This window comes from Capra hircus, chromosome 29, assembly GCF_001704415.2.
Source record: "Capra hircus breed San Clemente chromosome 29, ASM170441v1, whole genome shotgun sequence".
In the NCBI taxonomy this organism is placed as follows: Eukaryota; Metazoa; Chordata; class Mammalia; order Artiodactyla; family Bovidae; genus Capra; species Capra hircus.
Window position 1 is genome coordinate 25,784,403 of NC_030836.1, and position 15,784 is coordinate 25,800,186.

General features: G+C 41.5%; 1 protein-coding gene across 2 annotated transcripts in view; it reads left to right on the forward strand.

Annotated features, from left to right (window-relative positions):
* HPS5 (HPS5, biogenesis of lysosomal organelles complex 2 subunit 2) overlaps window positions 1-9,180 on the forward strand; it is a 44,847-nt gene extending 35,667 nt beyond the window's left edge. For both annotated transcript variants that reach the window (XM_005699540.3, XM_018043000.1), the window contains exons 21-23: window positions 286-392; window positions 5,836-6,106; window positions 7,655-9,180. In XM_005699540.3, the coding sequence (XP_005699597.2) occupies window positions 286-392; window positions 5,836-6,106; window positions 7,655-7,715 (439 nt within the window). In that variant the 3' untranslated portion in view covers window positions 7,716-9,180. The remainder of the gene's footprint in view (window positions 1-285; window positions 393-5,835; window positions 6,107-7,654) is intronic.

Below are 15,784 nucleotides of genomic sequence, written 5' to 3' on the forward strand. Positions count from 1 at the left end.
CCGTCTATGGGGTCGCACAGAGTTGGACATGACTGAAGCAACTTAGCAGCAGCAGCAGCAGGGACTTCCCTGGCAGTCCAGTGGATGAGACTCTGTGCTTCCAAGGTGCAGGGAGCATGGGAGCCATCACTAGTTGGGAAACTAAGATCCCACATGCCTCATGGCACAGCCAAAAATAAATAAATGTAAATAGCCACACGTGGCTAATATTACTGGATTGGACAGCACAATGCCATATAAATTCACTGCCTTTTATTCTTCTCACCAACTTTGGTCTCTTTAAAGTTTCTGGCCTGGATATCTTATTCTCTGTTTGGAGCTGGAGAGAAGAAGAGAGGCCTTCACCAACATTGTGTATCTGAATGATATGAGCCTGATGGAAGGGGACAATGGTATGTAAATTCCAATTGGTTACTCTTGGTTATAGTATTTTAGAAATCACTACAGACTTTGCGGTAAAGAAATGTGGTAAACATTTCAGTGATCATATTCTTTATTCTAGCTACTTGTCAAATTCATGGAGTTTTTTTGATCCTTACTACTTGGTATATCGTGAAATCCTAACTAGAAATAAACTGCAGGCAACTTTTCTATTTCATGAGTGTCTAATGTGTGAGGCATTCTACTAGATGCTTTTCCATCTAGTTTAAATGAAATAACAAATCTGTGGGATAGTTACTATTACTTCTGTTTTACAGAAAGTATAATTGAGGCTCAGAAAAAGGACAGTTAGTTTCCCCACAGTCATACAACTGGTTATTGCTGGAACTGATGTTCAGGCCAGGTCCAACCATCTGTAAAGCTCGTGCTCAGGTTTTTTTCTTTGCATCATGTTGCCTTTTTACACAGCCCAAAGTTAGAGATCATTAAGATGAACTTAGAGTAGCAGTCAGGTTTTCCTAAGCCTTTACAAGTATTCAGGTACTTTTTTTTTTTTTTTTAAATTTTCATCAATTCAGTACAGATAAAATGACAGGAGGCCAGGATTTTGACACATTGAAGTCTGAGAGTTTATCCTACACTCAGAGAGGTGGTCTTGGTCTGATTTGTAGTGTTGCTTTATTCATCTCAATGCAGAGATACCCACAGCATGGCATCAGGATCCTTCATGTAGCAACGTGACCTACTGGCTTTTTCATTTCAGCGCTGTTGGTATAGAAGAAGGAAAGTTAGAACCGAGCAAAGAAACCAGGTGACTGGCAAGGGTTAGCTTCAGATGTCCCACTATAGCAACAGTAACTGAAAATATCACCTAAAATTCTTCCTACTCAGATAAAAGTACTCTTAATGTTTTGGTAATATAATAATAATAATAGCTATTCTCACCCTTGGTATATTAAATGAGGGTCTTTTCTTGACATTCCTCTCTCCTAACTCATTTAATCACTTTAAAGCTTGTTGATCTTACTGCCCAATATATATCTCGTAAGTTTTTCCAATTAAAACATTTTTATTGAGATAACATTGGTTTATAACATTATATAAGTTTTATGTGTATAACGCTTTTCACTTTTTTGTAGTCTATAGAATGGTCACAGGTAAAAATGTACTTTCCATCCGTCATCAAGTTTATTCCGTTTACCCACTTGACCCTGCCCTGGCTCCATCCCCTCTGGTAACCACTGCTCTCTTCTCTGCAGCTGCATGTTTGTTTTTGTTTGGTTTGTTCATTTATTTTATTGTTTTGTTTTGTGTATTCCACCTGTGAGTGAAATCATGTGGTGTTTGTCTTTGTCTGACTTATTTCACTTAGCATAATACCCTCAAGGTCCATCTATGTTCCACCGATGGCAAGATTTCTTCTTTTTTTTAATGGCTGAGAAGTATTCCGTCGTCTCTGTGTGTGAATCACATCTTCTTTATCCATTCATCTATTGAGGGGCACTTCAGTTGATTCCACATCTTGGCTATTGTAAATAGTGCTGCGGTGAGCACAGGGGTGCATGTATCTTTTCCAATTAGTGTTTTCATCTTTGGATAAATATTAGAAGTGGGATTGCTGGATCAGATGCTAGTTCTATTTTCAGGTTTTTGAGAGACCTTCCTGTTTTTGACAGTGGCTGTGTCAGTTTACATTCCCAGCAGTATACAGAGTTCCTTTTTCTCTGCATCCTTGCCAATGTTTGCTGTTCGTAGACTTTTTGATGATAGCTATTATGTGTGAAGTGGTATCGCATATGGTTTTGATTTGCATTTCTCTAATAGATGTGTAACATCTTTCCACGTGCTTTTCACGTGTATGTCATCTTTGGGGAAACATCTATTTAGCACCTTTGGCCAGTTTTTCATCTGTTTGTGTATTTTTGGTTATTAATCCCTTACCGTTTTAAATATCTTCTCCCATTTGGTAGATCATCTTTTCATTTTATGTTTGGTTTCTTTTGCTGTGCAGAAGCTTTTTAGTTTGATGTAGTCCTATTTGCTTATTTTTGCTTGTTTCCCTTGCCCGAGGAGACTTATCTAGAAAGATATTGCTAAGTTGATGTCAAAGAGAGCTGTGTCTGTGTTTTCTTCTAGTTTAATGGTTTTGAGTCTATTTAAGTCTTTAATCCATTTGGAGTTGGTTCTTGTGTATGGTGTGAGGTAGTGGTCTACTTTTTTTTTTTCCTCATGCAAAAAAATGTCCCCAACAGTGTCCCCAACACCATTTATTTAAGACACTATCCTTTCTCCATTGGATGTGCCTTGTTCTTTTGTTTTGTATTAATTGTCCATACATGTATGGGTTTATTTCTGGACTCTCAGTTTTATCCCATTGATCTATCTATCTGTTTTTCTGCCACTACCATGCTGTTTTGATTACCATAGTTTTGTAATATAGTTCAAAATCAAGGCGTGTGATATCTCCAGCTTTGTTCTTTTCATTCAGGATTGTTTTGGCTATTTGGGGTCTTTCATGGTTACATATAAATCTTAGAAATTTTTGTCCTATTTCTGTGAAAAAATGTTTCTGGGATTTCAGTAAAGATTGCATTGAATCTATAGCATGCTTTGGAAGTATGGACATTTTAACAGTGTTAATTCTTTCAGTCCCTGAGCAGGCAGAATCTTTCCGTTTATTTGTGCCTTCTTCAGTTTCTTTCAACTTTGTCTTATAGTTTTCAGTATACAGGTTTTTCACCTCCTTGGTTAAACCTATTCATAAACATTTTATTCTTTTTGTTTTCATTGTAAATTGAGTTGTTTTCTTAATTTCTTTTTCTGCTAGCTCATTGTTAACGTATAGAAATGCAACAGACTTAAAAAAATTTTTTATTTAGTTACTTTTAGCTGTGCTAGGTCTCCACTGCTGCATGGGTTTCTCTTTGTGGGTTTCTCTTGTTGTGGAGCACAGGCTCTAGGTGCCCAGGCTTCAGTAGTCGGCAGCATGTGGGCTCAGTCGTTGCATCTCCCAGACTCTGGAGCACAGTACAGGCTCAGGAGCTGTGGTGCATAGACTTAGTTGCTCTGTGGCATGTGGGAACTTCCTGACCCGGGAATCGAACCCTCAACTCCGTCATTGACAGAATCCATGGATTCTTTACCACTGAGCCACCAGGGAAGCCTCTGCAACAGATATTTGAATGTTGATTTGTACCCTGCAGCTTTATTCATTTTTTATTTCTAATAGTTCTTGTCTTCAGGGTTTTCTGTATATAAAATTACGTCATCCACAAATAGTGAGTTTCACTTCTTTCTTTCCAACTTGGATGCCTTTGATTTCTTTTTCTTGCCTGATTGCTCTACTGGAAGAGAATGGTAAGAGTGGGCATCCTTGTCTTGTTCCTGATTTTAGAGGACTAGCTTTCAGTTTTTCATCATTGAAAATGATATTAGTTGTGGATTTGTCATATATGGCTTTTTTATGTTATGTTCTTTCTATGCTCACTTTATTGAATTTTTTTATCATAAATGGGCATTGAATCTTGTCACATGCTTTTTCTGCATCTATTGAAATGATCATATGGTTTTCATCCTTGATTTTGTTAATGTGGTGTTCATGTGAATTGATTAGTGGACACAACCCTCCTTGCATCCCATGACATGTGGGATCTTAGTTCCCTGACTAGGGAACTAAGCCCGTGCCCCTTGCATTGGAAGTGCAGAGTCTTAATCACTGGATCACTGAAGAAGTCCTTCTTTTTTAGAATTTTCAACTCTTTGTAAAGTATTCCTCTGTTCATTCAGTTTTTCCCCTCTGTTCACTTTTATTCCTGAGTTCATTGAACTGCCTCTCTGTTTTGCTCTTTTTTTGTAGCTCTTTGACTTTCTTCATGAAGGCTGTTTTGAATTCTCTTATCAGTTAGCTCACAATAATCTGTAACTTTAAGTTAGGTTACTGGGTAATTGTCGTTGTCCTTTTGTGATAGTGTTTCTATGGTTCTTCATGATGTTTGATGAAATTGTTCCTCTGCTGGCAAGTAACCTCTCTGCTTGATTCTGCTAACACAATAGGTTAGAAACTAGAGGCCTTTCCTTTATCTTCCAGCAGATGGCGCCTTAGCACACATTTTGGGTCTCTCTCGCCTCAGCTGCTTTTGTTTATGCTTGAAAGTGCGCACTTGGTGCCCTCCACGTCTGACTGCCCTGTGGCCTTTATTATCACTTCTACCTGTGGGGCCATGGATGCCTTACTTCTGCCAGTGTTGCTGGCATAGCCGCCTGGCGCACCTCCTGCTCAGGGTCCCTTAAGTGGCAGGCTCCACTGCTATTGTGGAGGAGGCGGGGAGTAGAGCGGGGTAGCCGTGTCCAGTGTCCTAAGATTCCTGGGCTCGCGGCTTCGGGGGTGACTGGAGCGTGTGCGCCGCCTCCCCCGCTCCTCCAACCTCTCTGGGGCTGGAGGTCTGGGCGCTGCGGGCCCCGTCTCTATTGTTCCCTCGGTTCTGCCGCCTCTCTGTGTTCCCGTTCACCACCTTAAGTGGTGCATTTGTGTGGGAAATTCTCCAGTGCCTCGGTGTGCTGGACACAGGCACCTTTGTGGTGTGAATGTTTATGTAGGATGAATGGGGGAGACAAAGGTAGCTTTTCGCTCCACCATGTTACTGAGGCTCAGAATGGTTCTTTTAAAGAAAAATTGGGTTATGTGGCTCTCCTCCTTGAAACTCCTTACGCTTGACTCGAAGTCTAGATTCTTACGCTGGTCCCTTATGGCCTGGCCCTGTCATCTCATTCTCAATCCTCACTGCCACCTTTGAGTTCCTTGAAATCACCTAGTTTCTTCCTGTGTCATCTTCCATGTTTCCTTGATCAGAAACATAAGCTCTTTTGCTCCTCCTTCCCAACACCTTCCCTGCACGTATGTCACATGCATATGGGTCATATGCACACACGTGGTAAACTTGTCTCATCTTTCAGCTCTTTGCTTAAATGTCACTCTCATAGAGCCCTCCTCTGATCCTCAAAAATAAAAAAAAAGAAAAAAAAAACTGTCCAAAACTTGCTAGTCTCTCAGATGGCTCTTTGATCTTTTCCTTTATAGCAAGCACTGAGCACAATTTATAAGCGTAGATTTGTTTGCGTGTTTACTGAGTTCTTTCTCCTTCACTAGACTATGAGCTCCGCAGCAGTGCAGGGCTCATCATGTCTGTTTCACATTCATATTCAGTGCCTAGCATGGAGTGTGCCCTGGGTTATTACTGCATGAGCAAATGAAAGAATGTAGAGGCTAATTTCATGGCTTCTCCTTGTCTTGAGCTATTTATTCCACAAATATTCAGTAACCAGCTTTGTGTCGGGATGGTGAGATTATGTTCTTTTAATATTTTTATGTTTTGGTATGAGACATTTTTCCGAATGGTTTCTCCTGTATGCAGGCAGAGTGCTCAGAGCCCACATTGTGTCTGTGTGTTTGAGTAGGTTGGATCCCAGAAACTGTGGAAGAGTGGAAGCTTCTCCTGCATCTGGTGCAGAACGCAAGCACAAAGCCAGCCCCCCAGCAGTCACCAGATGGGAACTTCAGCGATGGGCCTTCCCCTATCACTATGGAGAATGTGGCCCTCCTGCTGGCTAAGGCCATGGGCCCAGACCGGGCCTGGTCACTGCTCCAGGAATGTGGTTTGACCCTGGAGCTGTCAGAGAGGTTTACCAGAACCTGCGATATCCTGAGAATTGCCGAGAGGAGGCAGAGGTAATTAATGTCTGTCTGTCCTGCCCTTGTCCTGCCCTGTCCACAGGCACTTGGGGAGTGTAGAATCCCACAGATTTTCAGAGGGGACAGGACTGTATTGATCACATAGTCCCAACCCCTCACAGATGGGGGTACACAGACTTCTCTGTTGACTTAGGTGATTAAGAGAAGAGGCTAAAGTAATACTTCGTTCATAGTCGTGACAAAGACACTTGTAGGTCAATGTGAATACCCAAATATGATGTATAGTCAGTTCTTGAAGAATATTATTTGTACCGCATGCCTAATACCTGCTGTGCAGGAGACCAGGGTTTGAGCCCTGGGTCGGGAAGATCCCCTGGAGAAGGGAATGGCAATCCACTCCAGTATTCTTGCCTGGAGAATCCCATGCGTGGAAGAGCCTGGCGGGCTACAGTCCTTGGGGTTGCAAAGAGTCGGACATGACTGAGTCACACACACACACACACACACCTAATCATCTCAGTCAGTTTAAAAAAAATTTTTTTAGTTTTAAAAATTGTGGTAAAATACAGATAACATGAAATTTACTGTCAACCATTTTTAAGTAGTTGGTTCAGTAGTGTTAATATATTCGTGTCATTGTGCAGTTAATTTCCAGAACTTTTTCATCTTACAGAACTGAAACTGTCCCCACGATTCCCCCTCCTCCCTCTGCCCGCTCCCTGGCAAGCACTGTTCTTTCTGTCTGGGACCACAGTGTGTGTCTTTTTGTGGCTGGCTTATTTCGCTTAACATAATGTCCTTAACTGTGTTGCAGCATTTGTCAGAGTTTCCTTTTTTCCTGGGACTGAGTAATATTTCGTTGTGTGTATATAACCACACTTTGTTTATCCGCTCATCTCTTGATAGACACTTGGGTTGCTTCTGCCTCTTGCTATTTTGAGTAATGCTGCTGTGAACATGAGGATACAAATCTCTCTTTGAGACCCTGCTTTCAGTTCTTTTGGGTGTATACCCAGGTGTGGAATTGCTGGATCAGATGGTACTTCTGTTTTTAATTTTTTGAGACACTCCTGGACTAATTTCCATGGATCCCGCACCATTCTGCATTTCTACCAGTGACGCACAGGGGTTCCTGTTACTCCACACCCCCAGCAACACTAGTTATTACTATTATTTTTTGATAGTTAGCTATCCTAATGGGCATGAGGTAATACCTCATTATGGTTTTTATTTGCATTTTCCTAGTGATTAGTGGTGGTGAATACTTTTTCATATGCTCGTTGGCCATTTGAATGTCATCTTTGGAAAAGTACCTGTTCAAGTTTTTTGTCCATTTTTAAATTGCATTATTTGTTTTTTGTCATATGAGTTCTTTACATATTGTGGATATTAACCTCTGAGATACATGATTTGCAAATATTCTCCCTTATTGTATAGGACAAGGTGTCATATTCATAGGATGCCTTTTCACTCTGTTAGTTTTGTCTTTTGATGCACAGAGTATCAGCTTTTTGAATCCTTTACTTCTGAAAAGAATGAACAATGACAACTAAATTTGCTTGTTTCTTTTCTTTGGGATTTCAGAGCCTTGATACAAAGCATGCTCGAGAAATGTGATCGGTTTCTCTGGTCTCAGCAGGCCTAGTGAAAAAGATGCAGCAGGGTGTCACGACATGTTGAGAAAGACTGAGCTGTGCTCCCGAGCCTCCTGAACACACTTGTTCTTGAAGGAAAGGCCCCACCGGGGATCCCAGCACCTTTTGGGGAGCGCCTTCATCCCTGTCTGTTACCTCTGCATTTGTGGCTCGATTTGTGACCTCAGTGTTTTTCAACCAAAGTTGGATTTTGAAAGGAATCAGTCCTTGTTTGCTAAAACAAAATGCTCTGGAAGGAAGCAGAATGTGAATATCCCCAGCTATGCAGCCCTTATGCTGGACAATGGAATTATTGGTTCCTTGTTGGTGGACTAGGGTGATTCTTTTCATGTCATGACTGCTATGCAGGGAGCAAAAGTTTCTCAACCTGGTCATATGAAGACATACCATGTAGTTGATAGAAATTGAATTCCTTTCTTTTCTTCTCTGGGATACTTGAGAAATTACCAAAGTAAGACCTGGTAGAATGTAATTAACACATAAAATAAGTGAAACACTGAAGATTCAAATTAAATGTAAAAATGAAAATTAATATTTTAATTGAGCTAATTTAGAATATATTTTTTTCTAGTACTTGATATTTTCTAGTTGAACCTATATAAAACTAATTCATTACTAGAGCTGTTTTACTCCAGTCTTTCCTAAATAAAGTAGCCCAAAGGAATCATGCACTTTTAAAATTTGTTTTTTAAGGACCATGATACAGGCAGGCTGAGTATTGATAAAGACAATAGCAAGTGCTTGTGTTATTTAAGCCAGGTACTAGATTACCATTTTCAGGCTTCTGTGTACTTAACACAGCATGTTTTATTAATAATAAATGTAAAATCTGATTTAAAATGTTACTTGATTAGAATGTAGACATGAGGTTCATTGTGTGTAATTTTCAGGAGAGTGTGATATAAACTCAGCATGGAATAGGCAAAATGTTGTATACATTGAATGATTCACTTCTTTTTTTTTTTTTTTCATTTATAACACAGCCAGAGAACTAGAGACACAAATTGCCGACAGTTTAGAGAGTTAATTCCTTCCTAACTGTTAGGAAATCCTAACAGTTTTGGTCACCGGTGTGTGGCAAGGTGTGTGTGTTGTGTGTTTCCCCACACCAAGGGATTCTCCAGTACCAGCTGAGTGTCCTTTCCACTCAACAGAAAGTCACTCCAGAGATGGCATTGAATTCTGCAGGTTAAGGGCTCGTTTCCACAAAACTGCCAGCACCTAAGATGCCAGTCACAAGTCCAGGTTGTACACTGTACGAGCGTCCCTCTTTTTATTGCACTTTGTTTTATTGTTCTTTGCAGATACTGTTTTTTTTTTTTTAAACAAATTGGAGATTTGTGGCAGCCTTCCATTGAGTAAGTCTATCAGTACAGTTTTCCAACAGCATTTCCTCACTTTGTGTCTCTGTCACATTTTTGTGATTCTTACAAAATACAGAGTTTTTCACTATTACTTGTCATGGTGATCTTTGTCAGTAATCTTCATCATTACTGCTGTAAATGTTTTGTGGCGTTACTGCACCCACGTAAGGCAGTGAACTTAATCGAGAAATGTGTGTTCTGACTGTTTCAACCGATTATTCCCCATGCCTTTCCCTTTCTTCAGGCCTTCCCATTGCCTGACACACAGTAATAGGCCAATTAATAACCTTATGGCGGCCTCTTCAGTATTCAGGTGAAAGGAAGAGCTACTTACACATCTCTCACTTTAAATCAAAAGGTAGAAATGATTAAGCGAAGTGAGGAAGGCATGTTGAAAGCTGGAGTAGGCTGAAAGCTAGGCCTGTTGCATCAAACAGCCAAATTGTGAATGTGAAGGAAAAAGTATGTGATGGAAATTAAAAATGCTACTCTGATGACTAGAAGAATGAGAAAAAAGTGAAACAGCCTTGTTGCTGATACGGAGAAAGTTTTAATAGTCTACATAGAAGCTCAAACGAACCAGAGCATTCTCTTTAGCCAGAGTGTAATCCACAGCAAGGCTGAGAGAGATGAGGAAGCTGCAGAAGAAAGCTGCAGAGGTTGGTCCATGAAGGTTAAGGAAAGAAGTTGTCTTCATAACTTTTGTGTAAGGTGAAGCAGCAGGTGTTGATGTAGAAGCTGCAGCAAGTTGTCCAGAAGATCTAAGATCATTAATGAAGGTGGCTACACTAAATAACAGGTTTTCAGTGTTGATGGAACAGCATTTGAAAAGAATGCTGCCCAGTACTTTTCATCTAGCTAGAGAGGCAAAGTCAATGCCTGGTTTCAAAGTTTCAAAGGACAGGCTTACTCTCCTGTTAGGGGCTCATGCAGATAGTGACTGAATTGAAGCCAATGCTTATTTACCATGGTGAACATCCTGGGACCTTAAGAGTTAGGCTAAGTCTACTCTGCCTGTGCTCTGTAAGTGGAACCACAAAACCTGGATGAGAGCACACGTATTTACAACATGGTTTAATGAATATTTTAAGCTCACTGTTGAGACCTACTGCTCAGAAAAAAAGATTCTTTTCAAGGTGTCACTGCTCACTGACAATGGACTTCATTGCCCAAGATAGAGATACAAAAGACTAACGTTTCTATGCCCGCTAACACATTCATTCTGCAGTCCATGGATGAAGGAATAATTTCAACTTTGGAATATTATTTCTTAAGAAATACATGTTATAAGATTATAGCTGCCATATATTATGATTCCTTTGATGGATCTGGGCAAAGTAAATTGAAAACCTTCTGGAAAGAATTCACCATTTTAGATGCCATTAAGAACATTCATGATTCATGGGAAGAGGTCAACATACTAACATTAATAGGAATTTGGAAGAAGTTGGTTCCAACCCTCATAGGTGACTTTGAGGGGTTCAAGGCTTCAGTGGAGGAAGTAATTGCACATGTGGTGCAAAGAGCAAGAAAACTAGAATTAAAGGTGGAGCCTGAAGATATGACTGAACTGCTGTAATCACAGGATAAAACTTTTCATGGATGAAGAGAGTATCTTCTTTTGGATGAGCAAAGAAAGTGATTTCTTGCGATGGAATCTATTCCTGGTTAAGATGCTGGGAAAACTGTTGAAATGAAAACAAAAGATTTAAGATATTACGTAAACTTCGTTGACAGAGCAGTGGCAGGGTTGAGAGAAAATTGACTAATTTTGAAAGAACTCTTACTATGGGTAAAATACTATAAAGTATTGCATGCTACAGAGAAGTCATTTGTGAAAGGAAGAGAAGGAAGAGTCAATGACGTTGCAAACTCCAGTGTTGTCTTATTTTAAGAAATCACCGCAGTGACCCCCAGCTTTAGGAAACACTGCCTTAATCGGTGAGCTACCATCATGGAGGCAAGACCCTCTCCCAGGAAAAAAATTACAACTTGCTGAAGGCTCAGATAATGGTTAGCACTTTTTTTAGCAATAAAGTATTCTTAAATTAAGGCTTATACACTGATTTTTAAGACAATGTTATTGCATGCGTAATAGACTATAGTAGAATATAAACATAACTTTTATATGCACTGGAAAACTAAAAATTCATGTGACTCGCTTTATTGCTGTGGTCTGGGGACTGAACCCACTGTATTGCCTATGTGTGCCTGTGTTTCTGTTCAATTGGCTATAAACCAGAAATTCCCACCATCCACTCCTTGGGTTCAATTTGCTAGAGCAGCTTGCAGATCTTGGAGACACGTTTTACTTAGATTTGTCAGTTTATTATAAAAGCCTATAACTCAGGAAGAGCTGGATAGAGGGGATGGTATGGGCAAGGGGCAAGGAATTTCCATGCCCTCTCCCAGTGCCACTGCAGATGGATGGCTACATGTTCACCAAGCAGAGCAAAAGCAAAGTTGCTCAGTCGTGTCCAACTCTTTGTGACCCTGTGGACTGTAGCCCACCAGGCTCCTCCGTCCATGGGATTCTCCAGGCAAGAATACTGGAGTGGGTTGCCATTTTCTTCTCCAGGAGATCACAACCCAGGGATTAAACCCAGGTCTCCCACATTGCAGGCAGATGCTTTTAACCTCTGAGCCACCAGGGAACCCTAGATAAAGCAGCAGCAGTCTTGGGTTACAGGCTGGAGGTTGAGTTCAGTGGCCAATGGCCAGTGTCAGGACTGGAAGTTCCAGCCCTCTAATCACGTGGTTGGCTGCACTGTCAGCCAGCCCCCATCCTTAGGTGTGGTCGAAAGTCACCTTAAGGTAAGGTGAAGTCGCTCAGTAGTATCTGACTCCTTGTGACCCCACTGACTGTAGCCTACCAGGCTCTTCCATCCATGGGATTTTCCAGGCAAGGGTACTGGAGTGGGGTGCCATTTCCCTCTCCAGAGGATCTTCCTGACCCAGGGATCGAACCTAGGTCTCCTGCATTGTTGGCATATGGTTTACCGTCTGAGCCACCAGGGAAGTCACCTTATTAACATCAAAAAGACACCTATCACTTTGGAAATTCCAAGGGTTTTAGGAACTCTGTGCCCAGGAAAGGGGATGAAGACCAAATATAATAGATTTCTTATCAGTTCAGTTAAGTCACTCAGTCCTGTCTGACTCTGCAACCCCATGGACTGCAGCATGCCAGGCCTCCCTGTCCATTACCAACTGAATGGTATTTTTGCTTGTTTTCCTTGGAAAATAAATTCAGGTGAAATTTTTTTCCTTTAATGCTAGAAAATTCCCTGTACCCTTTTGATAAATGAGGATAGATGTAACATGCCCTAGAAAGATGTGTCATAAAAGATTGCACAATTGTGCCAGTTCAGGCAGTTTCCTCCTGGGATTTCCCCTAGACCATCTTTTGCATGGTCACTGTATAATGACAAAATCTGACAGTAACAGGAGGGCTTTCACCCTTAATGTTAGTACAGACTTACATGTCAAGTAACCCAGTACAGCCACGATCAGTTCAGCTGGCAAAAATCCCATTCAGTTAAACATTTATATTTGAACAGTCTACTTGGATATTAGGCAGTGTTTACAAGTACAGCTTGTAATCTTTCACTTACCCTGTGCTTGTCTCACCTTTACTCCTGCACCCAGGCCTTACTGGTGTTTAACAGGGCTTCAGGGTAGCATAGTGGCTGCTAGCCTGGCTTTGTCCATTGTGGAGGAAAAAAAAAAGCACAATGTGACAGCTGTGAGTTGTTTTATTTGAGGCAAAATGAGAACTATTGAGAGAATTCAAAGGGCCTGGACCCCATCTTAGGCCTGTTCATGCTGATCATGCTCGGCCAGCTCTCCGAAGGACTCTGAATGTTATGCCCAAGTCACAAAATCTCCCAATGGCCACCAGGGAGCCGATATCCAATGGAAAAACAAGAGAGTTTTTATTACCAAGCTCGAGCTGGGACTCGCACCGTTACCGACGCAGCTGCTATAGGGAGGAGTCCTGGGTTTTGGATTACATTGCTTATGTAGGGAGTGTTCATGAAAAAAGAATTTCTAGGTAGAGGGACGTCTGATTTGTTACTTCTTCAGTCAGTTCAGTTCAGTTCACTCGCTCAGTCGTGTCCGACTCCTTGCGACCCCATGAATCGCAGCACGCCAGGCCTCCCTGTCCATCACCATCTCCCGGAGTTCACTCAGACTCACGTCCATCGAGTCCGTGATGCCATCCAGCCATCTCATCCTCTGTCATCCCCTTCTCCTCCTGCCCCCAATCCCTCCCAGCATCAGAGTCCTTTCCAATGAGTCAACTGTTTGCATGAGGTAGCCAAAGTACTGGAGTTTCAGCTTTAGCATCATTCCTTACAAAGAAATCCCAGGGCTGATCTTCAGAATGGACTGGTTGGATCTCCTTGCAGTCCAAGGGACTCTCAAGAGTCTTCCAACTGAGACAATTACATCAGTCTTTAGGGAACTTCCTTCACTTCTGTTAAAAAACAAAATTGAACAGTGAGTTTAAAGGTCTAATTGCTTTATTCAATGACACGATCAGGCAGCATCCCATCTAATAACTAGAAGAGTGCTCTCAATAGGTATATGAAGGGGAGGGCTTTTATAGAAAGAAGGGTGAGACAAGGGAGTTATTAGCAAAAGAAAAGAAAGAATTATTTGTAGATCAGGTTATCTTTTTGTGGAAAAGGGACGATTAAGACTTATCATGCATATTACCTCTTGGGGGTAGAGGTGGTGAGATGGGATGAATGGAGAAGGCCCACTCGCAGATTACCTCTGACCACAAAATTCCACTGGTTAAGATGACATTTCTGGGGAGGGTTGAAATTGCAAGTTGGTTGATTATTACAGTCTCGGTTCCCTGGGCTTTAGCACCAGTGGCACCATCTTGGTCCTGTGGTTTTCTCTAACGCTTCTAAACACTGCCTTGCCCCCTACCACCACGCGGTCCCAGCACATCACAATGGAACCAACCTTCAGTATCACTCAGGTGATTCACAGACTTGCCACGCATTAGAATCATCGCGGGTCTTGTTACAAATACAAATGTGGGAATCCTGCCCCAGGCCTGGACTTTTAGACCTAAGGACTTAACCTCCTTCAACTTGTCTCCTATCCCCACATTGTTCAGGTTATCCTAGTTGGTAGATAAACCTCGGCCCTTCAGAGTGACTGGTTCATTGGGTCTCATGGGAAGTTCATTGGAGACTGTCAGAATCCTTATTCTCTGAGGCATAGCCTTCAACCCCTTCCCAATTGGAAACTTTCGTAGCTCCCCTCTGCTTTCCAAATCCCAATCCCAAATCCTTGAGCTTGGTATTTAAAACTGATGAAAAAAATTATTTTAAGGCAGGACAAGAAAAAAATTTAACAAAATTTTCTCTGCCTTTTGAACTACTAACCTCTCCCCTTTAGTGTACACTGTGTGTGTTGCATTATCTAGATTCCCTTAAAAGACAAAGGAATGCCTGCTTGCCAAAAAAGAAAAAAGTAATTTCCTCCTGGCACCAGCAAGGTAACTCCTTAGGAGTTAAGCTTTCCTTCCTTGATCCTGGAAGGAGTGACAATGACCCATTATTCACTTTGTTGGACTACGTCAACTGTCAGTGTGACACTCTTATGTATAACTGTTTGTTTTAAAAACGTATAAGTGCTTTGATCTCTGATGGGTGGAACAGTCTTCAGGGCTTTTTAAAAAATTATTTGTTTATTTTTGGCCACATCCCAAAGCTTACTGGACTTTAGTTCCTGACCAGGGTTCGAACCTGTGCCCTCAGTGGTGGAAGGGCAAAGTCCTAACCACTGGACCACCAGGGAATTACCCTCAGAACTTTCTGAAAGACTGTTTCCTGAGCTATAATTTTCATGTTGGCTCAAATAAAATTCTCTTTCTTTTTAAAAAAATTTTGTTTCATGTGGACCATTTTAAAAAACGATACTTTATTGAATTTCTTACAATATTGCTTCTGTTTCATGTTTTGTTTTTTTGACTGCAAGACATGTGGAATCTTAGCTCCCTGACCAGGGATTGAACCCATATTCCTGCATTAGAAGGTGAAGTCTTAACCACTCGTCCACCAGGGGAGTCCCCCTCTCTCTCTCTTAGATTGAGTATTGATTAAAAGTTGTTGACCAGGCCCTCGATGACTTGTTCCCAGATTCTTGTTCTTTGTTTCAGAGCCCAAGTTTGTCTCTCATCCTGGGCGCTGTTCACGGACACACTCTGTACTTGCCCTCTGGTCGTGCCCCTGCTCATCCCTGACCTGCCCTTTGCCCCAGGGCCCATCTGCTGAAATTCCACCAGGGTTCTGTCCCTTCTGGTTCCACATGGCAAGTGTTTTTTTTTTTTTTTTAATTGTAAAATGCAGATAATATAAAATTTATCATCTTAACTGTTTTGTGGCTCACCAAGGGACTGAAATTGCCCCTTTTGTCGGGAACAGTAACTTTAGGGCAAAATTTAGAGCAAACCTCAGTTTTTCTCACCCTTTCATTTAAAATAAATCTGGGTACCATGAAACTTCCTGAGGAACAGTACAGAATTACAACACAACGCTGCTGTGCAGAGATGACTAGCCTGGTGTTTCCAGTCAACCTTGGTCTAGTGGATCAAACACAAACCGCAGGAGAGGCTGGAAAATTCCTGCTTGGTATTTCTTCCCTGAGGACTCAGAAAATACTGCCACTGC